Consider the following 22246-nt stretch of genomic DNA (forward strand, 5'->3'; position numbering starts at 1 on the left):
TTTGGTGTGAAATTTCAGGAGAAACTCCTAGGCCATTTGTACTGACTAATTTGCGAAAGGTTAATATTAATATTTGGTCAAAGGAGTGTCTTAATTGTCAAAAGTCTAAAGTTTATTGTCATACAAAATCCCCTGTTGTCAAAATTCAAATTCCCAAGAATAGATTTGAACACTATAGGGTTATCTACTTTAGTTATATATACTTTGTTTTTATAAATAATTTTTAAATCATTTTATTTTGTATAATATTTCAAAATGAAAATATCGGAAGTATCAAAAAAACATCTTTTAAAGGAATAAAGTTAAATATTTTCTAAATTCAAAATTAAAAAATAAATATTTAAATATTTGGTTAATCTACCAAATATAAATGGCGATTCCACCAACGATCCTGCACACAATCTGGAAATTCCTACAGTACAATAAATTTATATCAAGCATCAAAATGAAAGAAAGAAATTAAAAGAAAATTACCAAAAATCCAGTTCTAAAAATTCGTTTAACAATTAGCCCAACCACTATAATTTTTAATCAATCAATGCATTATTTATATTGAATTAAGAAGAAGTATATTTCAAAAAACCAATTCGAATGAAGAGTTAACGTTAACTACAATTACTAAAAGAAACAACACATATTTCATCAAAGCAATTTTACATACATATAAACAACAATTTAAGATTGACATCAGGGATTAAAATATTAAATGGTGCAATTTTAAAAATAAAACCAATGAAAGATCAATAATTTCACTACTAGTCAACCATTTTCTTTTTATGAATTTATCATCTACAAAAATATATATTTTTTTTAATGGATTCTATAACTTTAGATAACAAATTTATTTAAAAATATTACATTTCACAAAATCGTAAAATAATAAAATAATAAAATAGTTTAATTATTAGATTGTTCTACTTTATAATTACATTAAATATATTTTAATTATATACATTTCTCCTCCAGTTCAAAAATATATATCATTTACACATGTAAGTAAATTTACAGCAACAGACATATACAGGCAGGTTCTGTAATTCACTTTCGAGTGAATATCAAGCAAAATCATTTTGAATTCGACTAAAGGTGTTCTGTGTTTCACTTCCACTGTTTTATTTTCACATTTTTTTCAAAATGAACGCCCTGTGATTTGGCATGTTCTAGAAAACGAATTCACAAGATAACATTCGGTTAGCATTCGCTTCAATTTAAATTGGTGAATTTGGCAAGAGAAAACATGTAAGTTAACTAAATCGCAATAAACACACGCCAATTTAATAATTGGCGGCCACCGTGGTGTGATGGTAGCGTGCTCCGCCTACCACACCGGATGCCCTGGGTTCAAACCCCGGGCAAAGCAACATCAAAAATTTTAGAAATAAGGTTTTTCAATTAGAAGACATTTTTTCTAAGCGGGGTCGCCCCTCGGCAGTCTTTGGCAAGCGCTCCGGGTGTATTTCTGCCGTGAAAAGCTCTCAGTGAAAACTCATCTGCCTTGCAGACGCCGTTCGGAGTCGGCATAAAATCATGTAGGTCCCGTCCGGCCAATTTGTAGGGGAAATCAAGAGGAGCACGACGCAAATTGGAAGAGAAGCTCGGCCTTAGATCTCTTCGGAGGTTATCGCGCCTTACATTTATTTTTTTTTATTTTAATTTAATAAATTAACGTTGAATACTTTAGGGGTAAGCATAAAAATGTACGCCAAGAAACAGTTTTACTGCAATTTATGGAGAAGCACCCACATGTTGCAAAGGGTTTCATTAAAGGTGACAAGTTGAAAGTGGATGCACTATGGGCGGAGGTGGTAGTGGAATTGAACGAGCATGGCCCACCTCATAAGGATATTTCTGGCTGGAAAAAGGTGCAAAATTAAATTTTTTCTGTATAATTTGTGTATTTTACTTATTTAAATTTGTACAATTGGCAGGTTTGGATAGATTGGAAAGCCTTTATAAAAAGGAAACTCGTTCATAACAGCAAAGAAGCTAGGGCAACTGGAGGTGGACCATACAACAAATATGTACTAACCCCAACAGAAAATGCAATTGCCCGTTTATGTAACTTGATTACTTCTGTGAAAGGTGTTCCAAACACAAAAGACTACGGGGCTGCAGAAAGCGAGACACCTTCAGATTCATCAAGTGATGATGACCAGCCATCTACAAGTAGAGCTGCTGCATTATCTCGCTCGCGAAGGTCTGAGCCTTCTGCAACTGATTGCCTTAAGGCCAACATTGACGAGCAAACAAAAGATATGAAAAACATTGTAAATGGTTTAAAAGGATGTATTGAGGCAACTGTGTATGTGAGCGGAGCAGTTGAAACTCTCTGTGAAGCAGTAAAGGCAACGACGACTGCTATACGTGAAGGCAATACCGAAAGAAAGAGACACCATCTTGAAATGGAAAGACAGCGGCAAACGGAAAATGAGCTAAAACAAAAGGAAAATGAACTGACTGAACTTAAAATACATTTAAAATATAACAAAAGCGGAAACAATAATTAGATTCTTATTTTGTAATTTATGTAATGAAGTATCAAATTTTAATTTATTAACTGACACCTGAAATGTGATTAATTTTGTGTACCTGAAATGTGATTTTAATATAATAATTAAAGTATTTGCTTTGTGTTTTCTACTTTCACGAATTTCTATGAAGGTGACTGGCTATGTTTTCGCTAATTAATGCAGCTTCGTCATAAAGTATAGAATCGTTAAATATTTCTTCGGCAAGAGCATCTTCCTGATTTTCTATGTCAACATCTACGATTTCCTGGACTTTGTAGTGTATAAAAATGTTGTGTAAAGCACAACAAACATTAATTATTTGTACAACCTTTTCCGGTTGGTATTGAAGAGTACGAGCTAAACATCTAAATCGGCTTTTTTAACACCCCTATAGTTCTTTCAACTATATTGCGTCCTGAACAATGTTTTTGGTTAAACGTATGCTCTGCTGTGTTAGCTTGTGGATTTCTGAACGGTGTTAGCAGAAATGGCTGAAGTGGATATCCGGCATCACCCAAAAGCCAAGAACCACGTTCTCCATTCTCATATCGGCGTTGGAAGGAGTCATTTGCTTTACTTACACTCCATATCAAAGCATCGTGACTTGACCCAGGGTGACGACCATCAACACTTCTAATAACCATATTGTAATCACACATCTGTAATAATTTACTTATTTAAATTATTTTATATTTTTAGATTTTATATTTGTATACTCACAATCATTGCATTCATGCTAAAATAACCCTTACGGTTATAAAATATGCTGTGATCTTTATTAGGTTTAGTTATTTGTATGTGCGTCCCGTCTATGCAGCCAATTACTCCAGGAATCCCAAAGTGTTGCTGAAAATATTGCTTCGATTGAGTCAGTTCGCTTTCTATCTTTCGCAACTTAATCCACCGGGAACACAAGTATTTTTCCAAAATACGCAGCACTTCTTTTAACACCTTTGATACCGTGCTTCGCCCCATAGCGATGTAGCTATCCTTACCCACAGCTTTTTGGAAGCCACCTTCGGCTAAAAATCGCAAAGTTGCAGCCATTTGCAGTGTCGTTGGAAGCCAAGTGTGCTTTATATGTGGCGCAGCAATATTTAAGAGCATAATGAATGCTTCTTTGCTAACACGATAGCTGGACACGAAACTATAATGAGAATCACTATGTAAAAAGCAGAATACACCGCATGCCCTACAAACTTACGCAGATTCCGGCACATCTAATGGATTTGAGTGGTCACGGACTATCTTTCTATGAAGAGCTTCTTCTCCATTTCTCTCATTTTCCAAAATAATAAACGAAAGCGTTGTTATAGCACTCATTTTTTATTTTAAGTTTTATTTTTCCCTAAAATGTATTATTTTTTCTTTATCAATTGACAACTGTCAAATGCTAAGTTCATTTTAAGGAAGAATTTAAAACGAGCAAGAAAATGAATGAAAAACTCGGTTTGCAGAACACCAAATTTTAATTCCCTCGTTTTAGGTTTCATTTTCATATTCACTTTCACTCGAATTTCAGAACCTACCTGATAAACTCAAATTCATATTTTACCAATCTCATTTCCAATTAAAAATAACAAACAACTTAAAACTTTTTAAATCAAACTAAATACTATAATCAATTTTAAAAAATCTCAAAAGATTTCTTAAAAAATTTTTATTGACATATCAATTCTTTCGTATTGAAATTAAAATCATATAAAAAACTCAATTTATGCTCACTAACATAATATAAATCAATTACAATTTCACCCTCAAACAATTAAAGGAATCAACTTTTCATTCCTTATCAACAACTTGGACATACATTATGCAGAATACAATTATATATTGAACATACATTCTGCATAATACAAGTTTTAATAATTGTTTTTGTTTTTATCGGCCTATTGATAAATCATTCAAGGTTCGAATCGAGCTCAAGGCCAGAACAATAATTTTTTTCTAATGATAATTATTGTTATTTTTTAATTTTTCTAAATTTGAAAAATTGAATTTTGTTTTTGGAATAGTAAGTAGAAAATTTTCCAGACAACCTGCCATAGCTGCGCAGATAGATCCATTTCGAAGGGTGCTAAGCCTTCATCATCAGTACGCTTTAGGCATGCTGCGCTAACCATTTAGCTATACAGCGGTGGTTTGTTTGACTGGCAAATTTGCTACCTCTATTCCTTTTTACCAACTATATTTATTCAGTGTTGCGCCATCTGGTGCAAAGCACTGATAATGCTTGATTTTTGTTTATTGTCAATTACTTTGTTTGACATTCCCAAGTGCTCATGGTTTATTAACAATTGTTTTTGTTTTTATCGGCCTATTGATAAATCATTCAAGGTTCGAATCGAGCTCAAGGCCAGAACAATAATTTTTTTCTAATGATAATTATTGTTATTTTTTAATTTTTCTAAATTTGAAAAATTGAATTTTGTTTTTGGAATAGTAAGTAGAAAATTTTCCAGACAACCTGCCATAGCTGCGCAGATAGATCCATTTCGAAGGGTGCTAAGCCTTCATCATCAGTACGCTTTAGGCATGCTGCGCTAACCATTTAGCTATACAGCGGTGGTTTGTTTGACTGGCAAATTTGCTACTTCTATTCCTTTTTACCAACTATATTTATTCAGTGTTGCGCCATCTGGTGCAAATCACTGATAATGCTGGATTTTTGTATATTGTCAATTACTTTGTTTGACATTCCCCAGTGCTCATGGTTTATTAACAATTGTTTTTGTTTTTATCGGCCTATTGATAAATCATTCAAGGTTCGAATCGAGCTCAAGGCCAGAACAATAATTTTTTTCCAATGATAATTATTGTTATTTTTTAATTTTTCTAAATTTGAAAAATTGTATTTTGTTTTTGGAATAGTAAGTAGAAAATTTTTCCGACAACCTGCCATAGCTGCGCAGATAGATCCATTTCGAAGGGTGCTAAGCCTTCATCATCAGTACGCTTTAGGCATGCTGCGCTAACCATTTAGCTATACAGCGGTGGTTTGTTTGACTGGTACAAGTTTTAATTTTTGAGTAATTGTGCACACACAGTTGCAATCTACTATTATTCAACCTCATCCTAGGTTCTTCAAGCACATCACGATAAATAACAATATTTCTCAAACAACATAGAAATAACACAACCAAATATTAATATACATAAAATGTTAATAATACAAGTAAACATTAACAACAACTAAAAATCTGTTATCAAGTACATCAAATCATCAAAAGGTTGGGTACTTACATCAATACTAACATAAACTTCTAACGCAATTTACATACAATTCAAATATTTTTTAAACTACAATACAAAATTCTTACAGAAAGTAATATACACTGTAAATTAATATTTAAAAAATAAAATTTTCGTTTCACTGGAGGGGGAGTAAATATAGGGTTATCTACTTTAGTTATATATACTTTGTTTTTATAAATTATTTTTAAATCATTTTATTTTGTATAATATTTCAAAATGAAAATATTGGAAGTATCAAAAAAACATCTTTTAAAGGAATTAAGTTAAATATTTTCTAAATTCAAAATTAAAAAATAAATATTTAAATATTTGGTTAATCTACCAAAAACACATCCATTTAGATATAGTTGGACCATTACCTATTTCAAAAGGACATCGCTATATTTTAACGATTATTGAAAGATTTACCCGGTGGCCTGAGGCATATGCATTAAAAGATATTTCAGCAACTACAATTGCAAATAAGTCTTTTAGAGAATATATTTCTCGGTTTAGATTTCCGTTAAAGATAACAACTGATCAAGGTAGCCAATTTACATCGAAATTGTTTTCAGAGTTAACTAAATTACTTGGTAGTCACCAAATTACAACATCCGCATATCACCCTCAAGGAAATGGTATGTTTGAAAGGTTTCATAGACAATTAAATACTACTATAATAGCTAGAGAGGACACAAATAATTGGTATGACGAGTTACCTATCATATTACTTGGTTTTCGATCTATTTACAAAGAAGATATTTCGGCTACACCAGCGGAAATGGTTTTCGGTCAGAATTTACGTTTGCCAGGGGAACTTGTTGTGCCATCAGCTAAAAATTTCTCATCAACTGAAATTTTAAGAAATTTACGTGAACATTTTCGAAATGTTAGATCAAATTTAAGTCATCATAAAGATGCTGATACTCGAATTTACGTTCCAAAAGATCTTCAAATTTGTAAATTTGCATTTGTTCGAGTCATTAATAAACATTCATTACAACAACCATATGAAGGACCTTACAAAATTGTGGAAAAAGACCAAAAATGTTTTAAACTTGAAATAGATAATAATATTAAAACTATTCCTATTGATAGATTAAAACCTGCAATAATTGAAACAACAGACACAAACAACACCAAGAATTTACATAAAAAGAGAGTTACATTCAATTTGTTTAACGATAAATTTTCTTGAAGGAGGAGTAATGTAGGGTTCTTATTATTTTTATTTAACTTTGATTTAAGTTACTTTGAGCTTTGTAATTTTAAAATGTTTTATCAGTATTTTAATTTTCAATATTAATTTTTCAATTTTCAAAAATTTTCATTGTTGTGAAAAATAAAAGATATTGACGCATACATTTAGGCGTATTCTTTATTGAATAAAAGTTTCTTTATCTAGGGCAGTTACATGACTCACACTTATGAAGTTAATTAAGAATGTATTCCATATCAGGAACTTTTACGATGTCCTAACAAAAGTGCTTTGATTTCATGGCAGCCTGCTGATTAAGTTTGGAGCAGAATACATATTGATTTTGCAGGGTCTATAAAAGCATTTCAACTGTTAGTACTTATATAGATGCGTGTTCGAAATGGGTCGAAGTTTTAAAACTAAAGACATGACTTCACCTTTTGTGATTTCAAAACTTCGCGAAAGTTTCTGCCGTTTTCGTATCGTCAATAAAGTTATAAGTGACAACGGTCGTTATTTTGTTTCGGAAGAGTTTAAAAATTTCTTAGAATATAACAATATTAAACACGTACTTACATCACCAGGGCAACCATCAACAAATGGTCAAGTTGAAAATTTTCTAAAAAGTTTAAAGAAATCTTTAGTAGCAAATTTGAGAAGTGAACGCGATACAAACTTTGATATAATCCTGAATAGGTTTTTGATGTATTATCGGGTAACAAAACATTGAATCACCAGCTAAGCTCTTCCTAGGCAGGTTTATAAAAACTCGTTTCGATTTTGTCAAACCACCTAAAATTACAGAAAATATATTACGTAGTCAAGAAAATAGTCAAAAAATTATCCAGGAAAAAGATATGTACAGTTTAATTCAGGAGATACAGTTTATATTAGAGATTACAAAAATCCTAATAAAGCAAGTTGGTCCCCTGCGACAATTCAATCCAAAATTGGTCCACGATTTTATAATTGCACATTTGATAGTAACAAAAGATTAATTAAAAGACATATTGATCATATTGGAGGAGGAATCCAGAGAAGCTGAGATAAGTAAATCGGCTGGTGCTGAGAAAAATAATGTATCTTCTGAATGTCCACATCGAAATGAATGTAATGACAATGAAAATTTGGAAAATGCGTCGAATGACAACGAAAATATACAAGTAGAACGTAGAGCATAACGTCCAAAAAAACCAAGTTAAATATAAGTTTTAGTTAAATATTTAAATTTAATAAAACAAAAAACATAAATAAATAAATAAAAAAAAAATATTGTATATATACTCTTATTCAAAAATACTATTAATTGAAATACTTTAACATAGGTATGAAAACAAAGAAACTTCGTTAAGGAGGAGCGTGTTATGTGTTTTCCTATGTTACCATATCCTTACATCAATATATGTCTTTGTAGCCTTGTAGCTATGCAGGTTTCATGATTGACAGAAAATGAAATGAAACTAGAACAGTTGCTAATTATAACTACTGTCTTAAACAACGTCTTTTATTTGCTCTCGGACACAACACTTACCAATAAAATATTTCGCGTCGTTATAACGATATTACTACTGACTTATTTTGTTTTGTTGATTTTTCGACAGGGTGGATAAAGGATGTATATTGGAACGATTTTCCGTCATCCCTTGTCAAATTTGGTTTCGAGACAAACCGGTTTCGTCGTTGTGCCATCATCAGAACGAAAATCGACACTGATAATGGCACAACGACGAAACAGGTTTATTTCGAAACCAAATTTGACAAGGGATGACGGAAAATCGTTCCAATATACATCATATTACTACTGTTAATTATCAAAAAAAAAATTCATTTCGGCAACGGACATCTTTTCCTCCACCCATTTTTATATATTTGTAGTCATACATGACGAGAGTGCACTTACAGACTAATGACAAAACTTGAAATTTTTTTGCTTATTATAAAAAATATATGTTAAGTGAACAATATAAAAATTACAAATTATACAATTAAAATATTAATCAAAACTTACATGTAGTTAAGCTACAAATTTGGGTTTAGAGCTAAATAAATCAGATATAAGAGAACCCGATGGAGTGTTAAGTTCCCGTAAAGCTCTATAAATAAGTGCATTGGTAGCATAAGCACTTCTAACTTGTTTCAAGAAAAAAAGTTCGTTATTCCTAATATATATATAACTAGCCTTTACACGCGGCCCCGTCCGCAAGGAGCAAATAAAATATATGGGCTATTCACGTTAGCCTGCTTATCAAGTTATCTGTTTAAAAATTATTTTTGTCACTGTATTTTATTTTTATAATAGAGTAAAAAAAATTACCAAATGAGCTGATAGCCTGAAAGGCACGCTTACGTGAATAGTACAATACAGTTTTTTCGAATTAAAAAAATAAATTTTGTTTTTAAGTTAAATTAATTGATATGACAGGGGTGAAGGTATTACTATTCAAAGAACTATAATTAGCTAAAACCAAAGAGAATTTTTTAGATGAAAATAGTGTTGCTTTTTCGGGTATTTAGTTGGTTAAAATATTACAAAGAGTGTAATTATAGTTATAATAGTTCGTTACAGGATGCATTTAAAAAAATCAAAAACAGAACGAAAAAGCTGTGTTAGATATTAAAGATAAAACATACCGAATTTTAATTACGAATAATTTGCAGCAAATTCATGGCCACAAAAGCTCACAATTTAAAGAGGCCTGTGTGCTAAACTACCGGTTTTGAAGAGTCCTTAAATGATCCAGGAAGAGTTCAAAAATGATACAAAAATAGTCCCGAAATGATCCTGACGGGATCCCGGACAAATCCCGAAATGATCCCTGAGGGATCCGCAAATGTTCTCAAAATAACCCCGACGGGATCCCTAAAAGGATCCAGAAATGATCCCTGAAGGATCCCCAAATGATCCCGGAATACTCTCGAAAAGGTCCCGAAATAACCCACACGGGACCCAGAAGCACCCCAAAACTATTCAGAAATGATCGCGATAAAGTCCCGAAATGATCCAGATGGGATCCCAAAATCATCCCGAAATAGTCCCGAAATTACCCTAACGGGATCCCGAAAACCATCCAGAAATGATCCCGGAAGAATCCCCCAAATGATCCCGAAATGACGCTGACGGGATCCCGAAAGTCATCCATTAATGATACCGGAAGGATTCCCAAATGATCCCGGAATAGTCCCGAAATAACTCCGACGGGATGCCTGACGGATCCTTAAAAATACCCAGAAATGATCCCGGAAGGGTCCCATAACGATACCGAAATAGTCCCGAAAAGGTCCTGATATGACCCCGACGGGATCCCGAAAACCATCCAGAATTTATCTCTGAAGGATTCGCAAATGATCTCGAAATCGTCCATAAAAATTCCCGAAATATTCCCGAAAAAGTCCCGAAATGACGGTATCCCGGGTGGCTCCCGAAATCCATCCAGAATTGATATTTAAATAGTCCCGAAAAAGTCCCGAAATAACTTCGACGGGATCCCTGGCATATCCCGAAAATCATTCAGAAATTATCCCGGAAAAATCCAAAAATTATCCCGAAATAATCCCGACGGGATGCCGGCCGGATCCCGAAAACCATCCAGAAATGATCCCGTAAAAGTCTCGAAGTGACCCTGACATAGTCCAGAAAAAGTCCCGATATGTCTCCGACGGTATCCCGGACGGATCTCGATATGACCCTGATGGGATTACAAATAAGGTGAAGCTAATTACAAAAGCATGTGTAGCGTAGCAAATAATTCGGATTTGGGATGAACATGAATTGCAATATTCGAGTTTCAAGCTTCTATATTCAAGTTTATTTCTGTGTAAAAAAGGTTATGTAACATTCAATTTGACAATAAAACAGACATATTATTTACCCCAGTAACGTTCTCCGTCCGTTGGCTACGCATGATAATTTTCCAATGACGGAATTTTGTAGACCAATGGAATATGCAAATGACGGAACAAAGAAGAAAGAGCTGGGATGAACAAAGGACAACTAAACAGAGATGCATTTGTGGTGAAGTATACATTTGGTAACTTAAGGTTGCCAGCTAGTTTACATTTCAAATAATTCAATCTATTACATCCCCGCCCTCGTGAATCACGCTGGATTTACCATCATGCCGAGCTTTGGCAGCTTTGACGCACGACGCTGAACCGAACCATTAGGTGTCAGCACGTCTGCCCTCCGAACTTGACTATCCTTGCGAGGGTATATTTTTTGGATCCTGCCACGACGCCACTCTTTCCTAGGCTCGTTAGGGTCATAAATTAGTACCAAGTCCCCTTCTCGCAGCGGGTCTGTAGGCGAACACCACTTTGACCGCCTAGTAAGTGTTGGCAAATATTCCTCTACCCACCTCTTCCAGAAGCGATCTCGCATCTGCCTGACGATATGCCACTGCTTACGTAGGGAACAGTACTTCGCCGGCGGCTTCATGAAGCTTGGGGTTTGCGCTGTGTTGGTGCTACCCAGAAAAAGATGGTTGGTGGTTAAAGGCTCCTCTTGTTGTGGGTCAACGGGTAAATGCGTTAGAGGCCGAGAGTTCACTATTATCTCAGCTTCAATGAACAAACTGAAACGAGTGCTACTTTGGATGTATCTCTTTCATCGTATGACGTAGTACCTTTTTCACGCATTGCACCATGCGTTCCCAAGCACCCCCTGCCGATGGATTTTCAGGACAGTTAAATACCCACTCAACGCTCTTACTTGACAGCTCGCTCTGTAATTCGTAGCAATCAATCATATCTTTGAACCGCTTTAACTCGCCGTCCACCCCGACGAAATTTTTCCCATTATCCGATCGTATCCGTTTTGGAACCCCTCTTCTATTCATAAAGTTGCGCAAAGCAAGGATACATGCGTCCGTTGAAAGGTCATGTGCAACCTCAAGGTGGATAGCCCTCATCGTCAGGCATGTGAACAAGGCCACCCATCTCTTCTCTGTACGCCTCCCAACTGTGACGCTTACAGGCCCAAAATAGTCCAAGCCGGTGTACGCGAATGGTCTCACATATGGAGTAACTCGATCCTCCGGAAATTGCGCCATCAGCGGTGCCTGCGGCTTCGCCTTCTTAATTTTGCATGTGTTATACCCTGCTATGACTCCACGAAGAACCTTTCTTAGATTCGGGATCCAAAACCTTTGTCGTATCATACAAATTGTCGCCACGGTGTTCAAGTGCTTCATACCGCTATGCTCATGGAAGACGATAAGCTTTGTTACGGGATGTTTTGACGGTAGGATTATCGGAGGTTTTGCGTCGTATGCCAACAAGCTGGCTTCATTCAAGCGACCACTGACCCGCAGGAGTCCATGAACATCTATGGACGGCGAAAGACGTACGGTGAACTGTTAGCTGGCGCGGCGACGCCATTCTTCAGAAGAGTTATCTCGCCGGCAAAGGCTTCGTTCTGCACTTGGCGGTACAATAAATGCTCTGCTGATTCAAGTTCCGAAGCAGTCAACCCGTATCGCAATGTACTGCTGGCTCGTCGGGTGGTTGACTTGCAATTACTAATGAAGCGTAGAACCCAGGCGACGGCTCTTTTTAGTTTTATATATGCTGAAAACTTATCAAAATCATTACAAGTTTGTTTAATAGCTAAAAGTGTAAATTTAGTCTGCAGTTCTTCATGATCCTCTGTAGCTGTATCATTGGAAGTATCTGTTGGCAACTGACGCTCACGCCGATTTAAAAACGCTGGATCCGTATACCATCGAGAGGACGGACCCACATTTACGTCGTTGTGAACTCGAGTGGCCTCGTCGGCAACATTTTCCTTTGTGGGTAACCATCTCCAATCCGACGGCTTTGACACACTCAGAATTTCGGCGATCCGTTGGGCTACGAAAGCTTTATAGCGGCAATGCTCACTGGTTATCCCCTAGGGGACCGTCTTCGAGTCGCTCCCAAACACAATTTTGTTATATCGCGCTGTATGCTCCCCCACTATCGTCGACATCATGCGCAATCCCAGTAATGCCGCCTGCAACTCGAGTCTGGGGTGAAGAGCAGCTTCAGAGGTGCACTTCTAGTTTTGGCAAATACGGTTGAAACAATCACATCACCCGATGAGGTCTCCGACCTCCAATATGCTACAGCCGCAAAGGCATCCTCATTAGCGTCAACAAATATATGTAGTTGCAAGGACTCTGGTGCCGTGGTGTGATGGTTGCGTGCTCCGCCTGCCACACCGTATGCCTTGGGTTCGCACCCCGGCCAAAGCAACATCAAAATTTTAGAAATAAGGTTTTTCAATTAGAAGAAAATTTTTCTAAGCTGGGTCGCCACTCGGCAGTGTTTGGCAAGCGCTCCGAGTGTATTTCTGCAATTAAAAGCTCTCAGTGAAAACTCATCTGCCTCGAAGATGCCGTTCGGAGTCGGCATAAAACATGTAGGTCCCGTCCGTTAAATTTGTAGGGAAAATCAAGAGGAGCACGACGCAAATTGGAAGAGAAGCTCGGCCTTAGATCTCTTCGGAGGTTATAGCGCCTTACATTTATTTGTATTTTGAGGACTCTGGCTTTCCTTTGTAGAAGTAGTGAAGTGGAATTTGGCAATCGGATACATTCAACATTTGTCTACGAAATTGGAAGCAAATAGCGCTAACTTCCGGTGTAACTGGCTCGTCCCACCCTAGATCTCGCTTCCAGATCTCACGCATCATAAACTTAGCTGTTATAGTTAAGTGGCTCAAGAATTCCAATGGATCAAAAATGGACATTATTACACCTAACAGCAATCGTTTCGTTGACGTAATATCACCACTGATTACAGATGTACAATATCCATGAAATTCCGGCCGGTACGTAAATGTATCGCTTTGTGTTAGCCACGCCATCCCCGGAATCTTCTCCGATGTGCTGGATTCCTTTGACTTAATTGGCAATGCTGTGGTTTCACCGTCCAATGCAGCAACAACTTCACGGGCGTTAGACCTAAATTTCCGCAACTGAAAACTTGCACCTTTATGAATTTGACGAACCTGTTCCGAGATATGTATGGCTTCGGAGACGGTATCGAAACCATCGACATAGTCATCAACGTAGTGGCGCTCGATTATAGCTTTAACTGCACATTGATCATGATTTGTATGTTCTAAAGCGTTCCTTACTTTAACATAGTTGGCCGAACATGGGGAGCATGCCACACCGAACGTCATGGCTGTCATTTCGTAAACATCGGGAGCCTTCTGACCATCACCATCGCGCCACAAAAACTCTGTGAGCAACGATCTTCCGGGCGGATATCGACTTGGTGAAACACCTCCTGAATGTCAGCGCATACTTCAACAGCACCTTCTCTTAAATGAAAAAGAACTGACACCAGAGATCGATACTGCTGAGGAACCTCAAGCAATTGGAAATGCAGCGAAACACCATTCCACGTCGCTGCTGCATCGAACACCAATCGCAGTTTACCTGGCTTTTGGGGGTTTACCACCCCAAAGTGCCGAAGAGACCAAGTCCTTGCAGTTGTTTCCGCGGCTTCACGTGGCAGCAGCTTACGGGCATAATTTTTGACGACATACGTTTCGATGATATTTTGGTAGGCCTTGCCAAACTCGCTATCCTTAGCCATACGTCGTTCGATGCCCACAAGGCGTCTCAATGCCATGCTGTAACTGTCCGGTAGCTCGATCCTGTCATGCTTCCACAACAACCCGCTTTGAAATCTACCATTCAACCTCACTGTAGTTTCTTCACGTACGTTTGCCCGTATATCATCTGGCTTTCAATCGGCGGTGGAGCTCTTACTCCAAATGAGTCGACGCTGAAATATTCTTTATTCATATTGTGCAGCTGGTAGTATGATGCGTTCACGTGAAGGCAAGACAGCTTCCTTGGCGGCGAAGTGGTCGACGGTCCAAATATGACAAAACCGAAATCTGTAAACGCTACGTATGGTTCGTTGTCGTCGCTTGGGTAGGCAAACCGAGATAGCAGTGGTCTAGTCCAATTAAAAATTTAGGCGTTACGTTTTGATACGGCTGTACTGGCATTTTACCTTGATACTTTTCGGCATTACGGATATCACTCTGACTGAGGCTTTGCATTGGAAAGTTTAAATTGGCTACACCATGGACATTCCGGAGAATATGACGTTTCTGCATTCCCAAACCACTGACAAACAAATCAACGAAGGCGACGGGCTGATTTACGGCGTTACCTCCAAACCATTGAATTTCTACGTGACGTTTTTCGGCGCGAAGTCCAAGTTCCTTTACAAAAGAATCGTCCATCATCGTAATTGAGTATCCTTCATCGAGTAATGCATACGTATTGAGTCGGTTATTTGGTCCGTAGAGCGTAACAGGAATCACTCTAAATAGCAGATTTGCATTAGCGCGTGCGAAGCAGTTGAGGGCCGGATTTTTAGGGCTTGGTGATTCAGGCGCTTGAGATTTGGCTGGCTGATCACTCTGACACTCATGCAACAGACGATTGTGGAACTTGGAGCAACCTTTCACTGAGCAAGATTTGCGGCTGCGGCAGTCGCGAGTAGAGTGACCAGGCCAAAGACAGCTAAAACAAAGACGTAATCGTTTACCAGTTTCCAGCGCTCCGGTACATTGGCTTCGAGCAGACATCTACACTCAGTAGATTTATGATCACCTTGACAAACGATGCATTTGGTAGTACGTTGTTCGCCGGCTGTATGCAATACTACGCGTCGTTTAGATTCTTTTGCATCACTGGTCGGTACCATCTGTACGAAGCTCGCAACCTCAGTTAACCATTCACTATAATTTACTATGGTTGGAAGTGGCCGAATAGAAGAAGAATGACGAGCCCAATCCCAACGTTTATTAAGAGAAAGCTTCGCCACTAGTTCGTCCAATAACATTGGATTGGACAAGTGTTTATCTCCACCTATAGACTGAAGGAAAACTGTAAGGTTCTTAGTTGTGGTTGCGAACGAGACTAATTTTGCCAATATTAGCTTCTGAGATAGGTAGTACCTCTCGTATAACTTTCAGTTGGCTCCGAATGAGCTGCTTAGGATGACCTAACCTAAAGCGCAGTTGCTTTATAATAAAATTCACATTGCTCGGGTGTATTAATAGGGGCTGTACAATATGCAACGAATAACATTAATATTTTCATTAAAATTGACTACCCATCACCAATCAAGATTTCCAATTTGCAGTTGATCTGATGTGCAAAGTTCCAACTCAATGGGATGCGGCATAGTTTGCACAATAAAGTTCCAAGTCATTGGAACGCGGCATAGTTTGTAAAATAAAGTGTGGGCTATGCAGCCAACTTCAAATACATCCTAAAACTGCTGACCTTGATGGTCATTGCATGATTGGATTTATTCAAGGTAAAACCAAAGTTATTTGTACAATTCATTTATTCAATAATAATAAAAATTATCACAAGACCGAAGCTGAGTCTCCTTCGATTTTTCTTTAGAGGAAGAAAAGTTCATGATATTCTGTCGATTTTGAACTACGCCATATTGCTTCGGTGAGTCAATTTATTTCAAATTTAATTACAACCAGAAATGTGGGGTGCTCCTACCTCTTCCACTTGCTGCAGACAACTATATCACACAACAAAAGGAACCCCAATAACAAGAGTATTCCACAATACTACACATTTTTTGGTGGCCCATGAAGGGAATGCTTTTAAACCATTTCTACCGTGAAATTATACAACTATACAATTACTAGCGGCCCGGTACGTGCTTCCCTACGTATAAAGTGAAATATTAAATCAAACTCATTTATTACAAAAAAAAAAGATATTTTATTATTTGCTAGCTATTTTAAAACTTAATCCAAAACATTTGGATAACAATATTTTTTGTTTTTCCATTTTGAACATGAATAAACAAACGGCTGGGGGTACCGACTCTGGAACAGGCAACATAAAGTTGGCCATGTGAAAAACATGATTCCTTCAAATTCACACCACAAGTGTTAAGTGTTTACCCTTGGGCTTTGTTGATGGACATCGCAAATGATAAACGCACAGGATATTGTAATCGTTTGAATTCAAATAGCATATCATTTGGAATCATAGGGATACGCGGTATTAAACAAACTTCTCCTTTTGATTTACCAGTTAAGATCGTAGCTTCAATCAAATTTGGCAATAAATTTTTCACTGCCAATCTGGTGCCATTACACAGTTTTGGTGGATTAATATTTTGCAATAATATAATCAAAGGGCCCACTTTCAGATTCAAACAATGCGGTGGCATACCAGCTGGTTCTAATGAATTTAAAAATTCAATTGGATAATTTATTGCCTCATATTGATGCATAGCACTGTCAATTGATATATACATATGTCTTGACTACACCTGGGAGTTTTGCTTGAATTTGAAAATTAATGGCATTGATAAGAATGTTCTTCGGTGCTAAAATGGCGCGTTCTCTCAACCAATCATGATTTCTGTAATTCTGAACAATATTTGGAAAAACACATTCAATCAATTCATCTATCGATTTCGTAATTGTACAAAAACTGTTCGGTACAGTGATCAATCCGTTGGTTCTGTCGATTCGTATTTTTCCATCACCAATTTCTAACAATTGTTTTGAAAACTCATGGGCAGCTGAATCATTTTGTAAGTGAATACGCATATTAATGTTCAGTGTCAATTTTTGTACATATCTCCAAAGAACTGATGACTTCAAATAGGCATTTATTTCATCAGCAGGAGTTGATCGAGGAATGACAGGTAATGTTTGTCGAAAATCCCCTGAGAGTAATATCAAAGCACCACCAAAAAGCTGTTGATTGCCACGTAAATCTTGCATTGTTCGATTAAATGATTCCAGTTATTTTTTATTCGCCATTGCATTTGCAAGTGCCAATGCAATTTCCTCTTCCGATCGAATAGTCGCTAAAATCAGTGATATAACGAACTTTTTGCCTGTACCACCAGGTGCATCAAAGAAATATAGTCCACCTGCATTATTGGAAACGGCTTGCATGATTGTGTCATATAAATGTTCTTGCCGAATATTCATTTTGGTTATATTGGATTCTACAAATAAACGCAAATCATTAGAATTGAATTCCTGCTCACGTTGCAATTCACGATCAAACAGATCATGCATCTCACGATTGGGTGCGACCATACCCAATTGTACTAATGTTTTATCTGCAATCGTTAGACACATATCTTCAATTATTATCAAAGCTGCGTTGTACATTTCCAAAGTTACCAACAAATAAGGATTTCTTGTATGATGACGCATACGAATTAAAATATCTTCTAAAATATAACGTTTATATTTGTTCCATAATTCAAGTGGATTTGATGGCATACATGTTTATAATATAATGGCAAATAAAAAAAAAAAAAATTGCATACGTATTTGTTGAGGATGAGCCGAAATAGATGCACCATGAAGTGTTGAATCCCAATGTGCATCATCCTCCAACAAATGCTAAAGTTGGCATGCTTCACGGTATGTTTGCCACAAACGACCGTTGTTCTCAATTCTTGAAATGATTTTGGGCCATTCACGTTAACTAATAACAATCTCAAATAAAAACACTCAACATTGTTTGCAATTGCATCTCTTTGGAAGATGCCAGGATGCCCATGAACTGCTGTTTCTAGTTTACGTCTTTGAAATTTTTTCGAACACACATTCCATGTGTAATACTGAGGCACTTCGGAATATAACAAAGCTATCGCAGATGTATCAGTTTCGCATATTTGAAAAAAGCTGTTAACGTAATTGCTGGTGGTTGTGCTGCTCTTTACAATACATTTGCCACCTTAAAATAAACACGTGGGCCATTCTCAAGATGTACAGCCAAGTGAACAAACGCAGGGTGTCTTTCGTGCACTGGAAACGACATACTGCAGATAGCTTCATTGCTACTAATATAGCGCCCCATTTGATACTGAGTAATTTCATGATTTTTATTATCACGTCGATACAACGGATATCCGTCATTGCCCGTTATTGTGTATAAAGTAAATTGCTTTGGGTATCGCTTCGAACACTTTTCTGCAATCATACATGGTGAATTCACATTAAGTTCACCGCACGGTCCATGTATCATGTTTTTAACGACAACTTGAAATAGCTCAGGATCAGCAGTGTGATCAGGAATTTCAGCTGATATAAGGTTATCGATTTGATCCGGAGTTATTTTATGTACCAACCAAATTAGTATATGTGCGTGCGGCAATCCCCTTTTCTGCCATTCGACGGAGTACATATGGCAACGCACCTCCCCAAATACATATAATTTCACAATTAAATCCATAAGTGCTTTACATTTTATACGAAAAACACGCGCAGTAATGTCATGACGATCGGTTGTCGACTGTCCTGCAAATAAATTGTTTTTGATGTCATCCCACTGCGGATTACATGTAAATGTAATGAACAGATCCGGTCGACCGTATTTTCGTACATAACACATTGCGTATTGTGTACATTCGTTCATATTCCGTGGCCTACCAATATACGAAGATGGCAATATAGTTAAACGTTCGATGTCATTAATATTAGTATCATTCGCTATAGCATCTTGCAAATGAATATATTGTTCAGCTCTTAATTTTGCTTGGTTGAAACGAATAAAATTTAGACGTTGTTGTTGTTTTTGTTGTTGTTGTTGTAGTAGCAATGCTCGCCCCACCTAATAGCCGCGACCCATCACAAATTATCATCAATATCCTCTAACGGGAGTCCAAGGAAGCTTGCCGTTTCAACAGGGGTGGACCATAAGGAAAGGGGTGTTAGAGGCGTTGGTTCCACATTACAATTGAAGAGATGGTTGGTGTCATGTGGGGACACATTCCAAGCGGGGCATACATTTTGTATGTCGGGTTTGATTCTGGATAGGTAAGGGTTTGACCTGTTACAGTATCCAGAACGAAGTTGAGCAAGAGTGACACGCGTTTCCCTGGGGAGTATGCGTTCCTCTTCCGCGAGTTTTGGATACTTTTCTTTAAGTACTGGATTCACCGGGCAATTCCCGGCATAAAGGTCCGACGCCTGTTTATGGAGTTCACCAAGGACCTGCTTGTGTTTTTTCCCTTCATACGGCTGGGTTCTCAGGTGCCGTAATTCCTCAAAATGCTTACGGAGATGACTTGTGTTTTTTCGCTTCATACGGCAGGGTTCTCAGGTGCCGTAATTCCTCAAAATGCTTACGGAGATGACTCCTTAAGCCCCTAGGCGGTGCTGGTTCATCAATCATATGTCTGTTGGGATGCCCAGGTTTCTGGGTATTCAACAGGAACTGTGTGGTCAGCATCTCATTTCTCTCCCTCATGGGGAGTATTCTCGCCTCATTATGCAGATGGTGTTCTGGGGACATAAGAAGACAGCCCGTGGCGATTCTGAGAGCAATATTTTGGCAGGCCTGTAGTTTCTTCCAGTGGGTAATTTTTAGGCTTGGCGACCATATGGGTGACGCGTAGCACGTAATCGGCTGGCTAATTGCTTTGTATGTAGTCATGAGCGTTTCTTTATCTTTTCCCCAGGTACTGCCAGCGAGGGATTTGAGGATTTTGTTACGGCTCTTAATTCTCGGAACAATTGCGGCTGCGTGCTCACCAAAATGTAGATCCTGATCAAACGTCACACCCAAGATTTTGGGGTGTAGGACAGTCGGTAGCGTAGTGCCATCGACGTGGATGTTCAAATTGGTCGACATTTGGGACGTCCATGTTGTAACTAAGGTCGCGGAAGATTTAGCCGGTGATAATTCCAGGTTTCGCGAGGCGAAAAAACTGGAGAGATCAGGGAGGTAGCCGTTTATTTTATTGCATATCGCATCGATCTTTGGGCCTGGGCCTGTGGCCATTATTGTGCAGTCATCGGCGTAGGAAACGATTGTGACTCCTTCCGGTGGTGAAGGTAGCTTAGATATGTAGAAATTAAACAAAAGTGGGGAGAGGACACCACCCTGTGGCACCCCTTGTTTAATTCTTCTTGGCTTTGATGTTTCGTTTCTAAATTGCACCGATGCCTGCCGACCACCCAGATAATTTTCGGTTCACCTTTTAAGACATGGGGGAAAGGTAGACCCTTCCAGGTCTTGCAGTAACGAGCCATGGTTGACCGTATCAAAAGCTTTTGATAGGTCTAGCGCTACGAGTACTGTCCTATGGTGGGGGTATTGATTTAAACCGCAATTTATCTGGGTGCTAATGGCATTTAGCGCGGTGGTAGTGCTATGGAGTTTTTTGAAGCCATGCTGATGAGGGGCTAGCTGCATATTTGCTTGGAAATAAGGGAGCAAAATGGCTTCAAGCGTCTTTGCCACTAGCGATAGGAGAGATATCGGACGATACGACTCACCTATGTTAGCTGGTTTCCCAGGATTTAATGGCGGGACCACCTTGGCCATTTTCCATTTCTCGGGTATGACAAAGGTGGAAAGAGACAGGTTGAAGACATGCTCTAAATATTTGAAACCCTCTTTCCCTAGGCTTTTAAGCATCGGCATGGCTATGCCGTCTGGGCCCACTGCTTTGAATGGTTTAGCGCGACCAATGACGTCCTCAACCTCTTTAGCGGTGATGGTGATTGGTGACGCCCTGAATTTGTGTTTATGTGCGTGTCTATTGGCTCTCTGTCTATCTTTGTCGACCGTAGGATGCATTATATATTGTCGGCAGAAAGCGCTCGCGCATTTTTTCGCATCCGACAGCACTTTGTCACCAAAGGCGATGGAAACTTTGTCTTTGTGCTTAGTCGGATTCGATAGGGACTTTACGGTGAACCAAAGTTTACCCACACCGGTAGAGAGGTTACAACCTCTTAGGTGCCCCTCCCATTTCGCCCTCTTGTGTTCGTCCACAAGCAATCTGATGCGTTGGTTTATATCCCTTATTTGGGGGTCGCCTGAATCAAGCTGCCTTATAAGGTCACGTTCTCTCGCTAAGTTTGCGGCCTCCGCCGGGAAGTGGGGCCGGATTTCGGGAATTCTCCCGGCGGGAATGAAACGTGCCGAGGCGGATTCAATGACCTTACGGAAGGCACGCTCCCCTTGGCGGGCATCAGTCGGGATAGGGAGGGCAGCAAAGCGGGTGTCTGTAAAAGATTTATAATCTTCCTACTTTCCTTTTTTGAATTTTATGAAAGTGCGTTTTGACGATGAAGTCGGCGGTACGCTCGAGCGAAATAAGTATGGGCAGGTGGTCGGATGCCAATGTTACCATCGGCTGCCAGTTGACGTAGTTTACGAGTTCTGCGCTCACGATTGAGATATCTGGCGAACTGTGACAGCTTCCTATCATACGTGTGGGGGCGTCTCCGTTTATTGTGCAGAACGTCGTTTCTTATATTTGATCCGCCAACATCTCA

The 22246-nt window shown here is 38.3% G+C and overlaps 2 protein-coding genes across 8 annotated transcripts in view; both read left to right on the forward strand.

Annotated features, from left to right (window-relative positions):
- The window catches only part of LOC137244225 (lysosome membrane protein 2), a 913474-nt gene that overhangs the window by 494629 nt on the left and 396599 nt on the right, over positions 1 to 22246 (forward strand). The window lies entirely within an intron of this gene.
- Positions 1456 to 2580, forward strand: LOC137244226 (uncharacterized). Its single transcript, XM_067772923.1, has 2 exons — positions 1456 to 1862; positions 1929 to 2580. The coding sequence occupies exons 1-2, from the start codon at positions 1728 to 1730 to the stop codon at positions 2505 to 2507; spliced, it is 714 nt and encodes a 237-aa protein (XP_067629024.1). The 5' UTR covers positions 1456 to 1727; the 3' UTR covers positions 2508 to 2580.

Source organism: Eurosta solidaginis, chromosome 3, assembly GCF_040869045.1.
Source record: "Eurosta solidaginis isolate ZX-2024a chromosome 3, ASM4086904v1, whole genome shotgun sequence".
NCBI classification, from domain to species: Eukaryota; Metazoa; Arthropoda; class Insecta; order Diptera; family Tephritidae; genus Eurosta; species Eurosta solidaginis.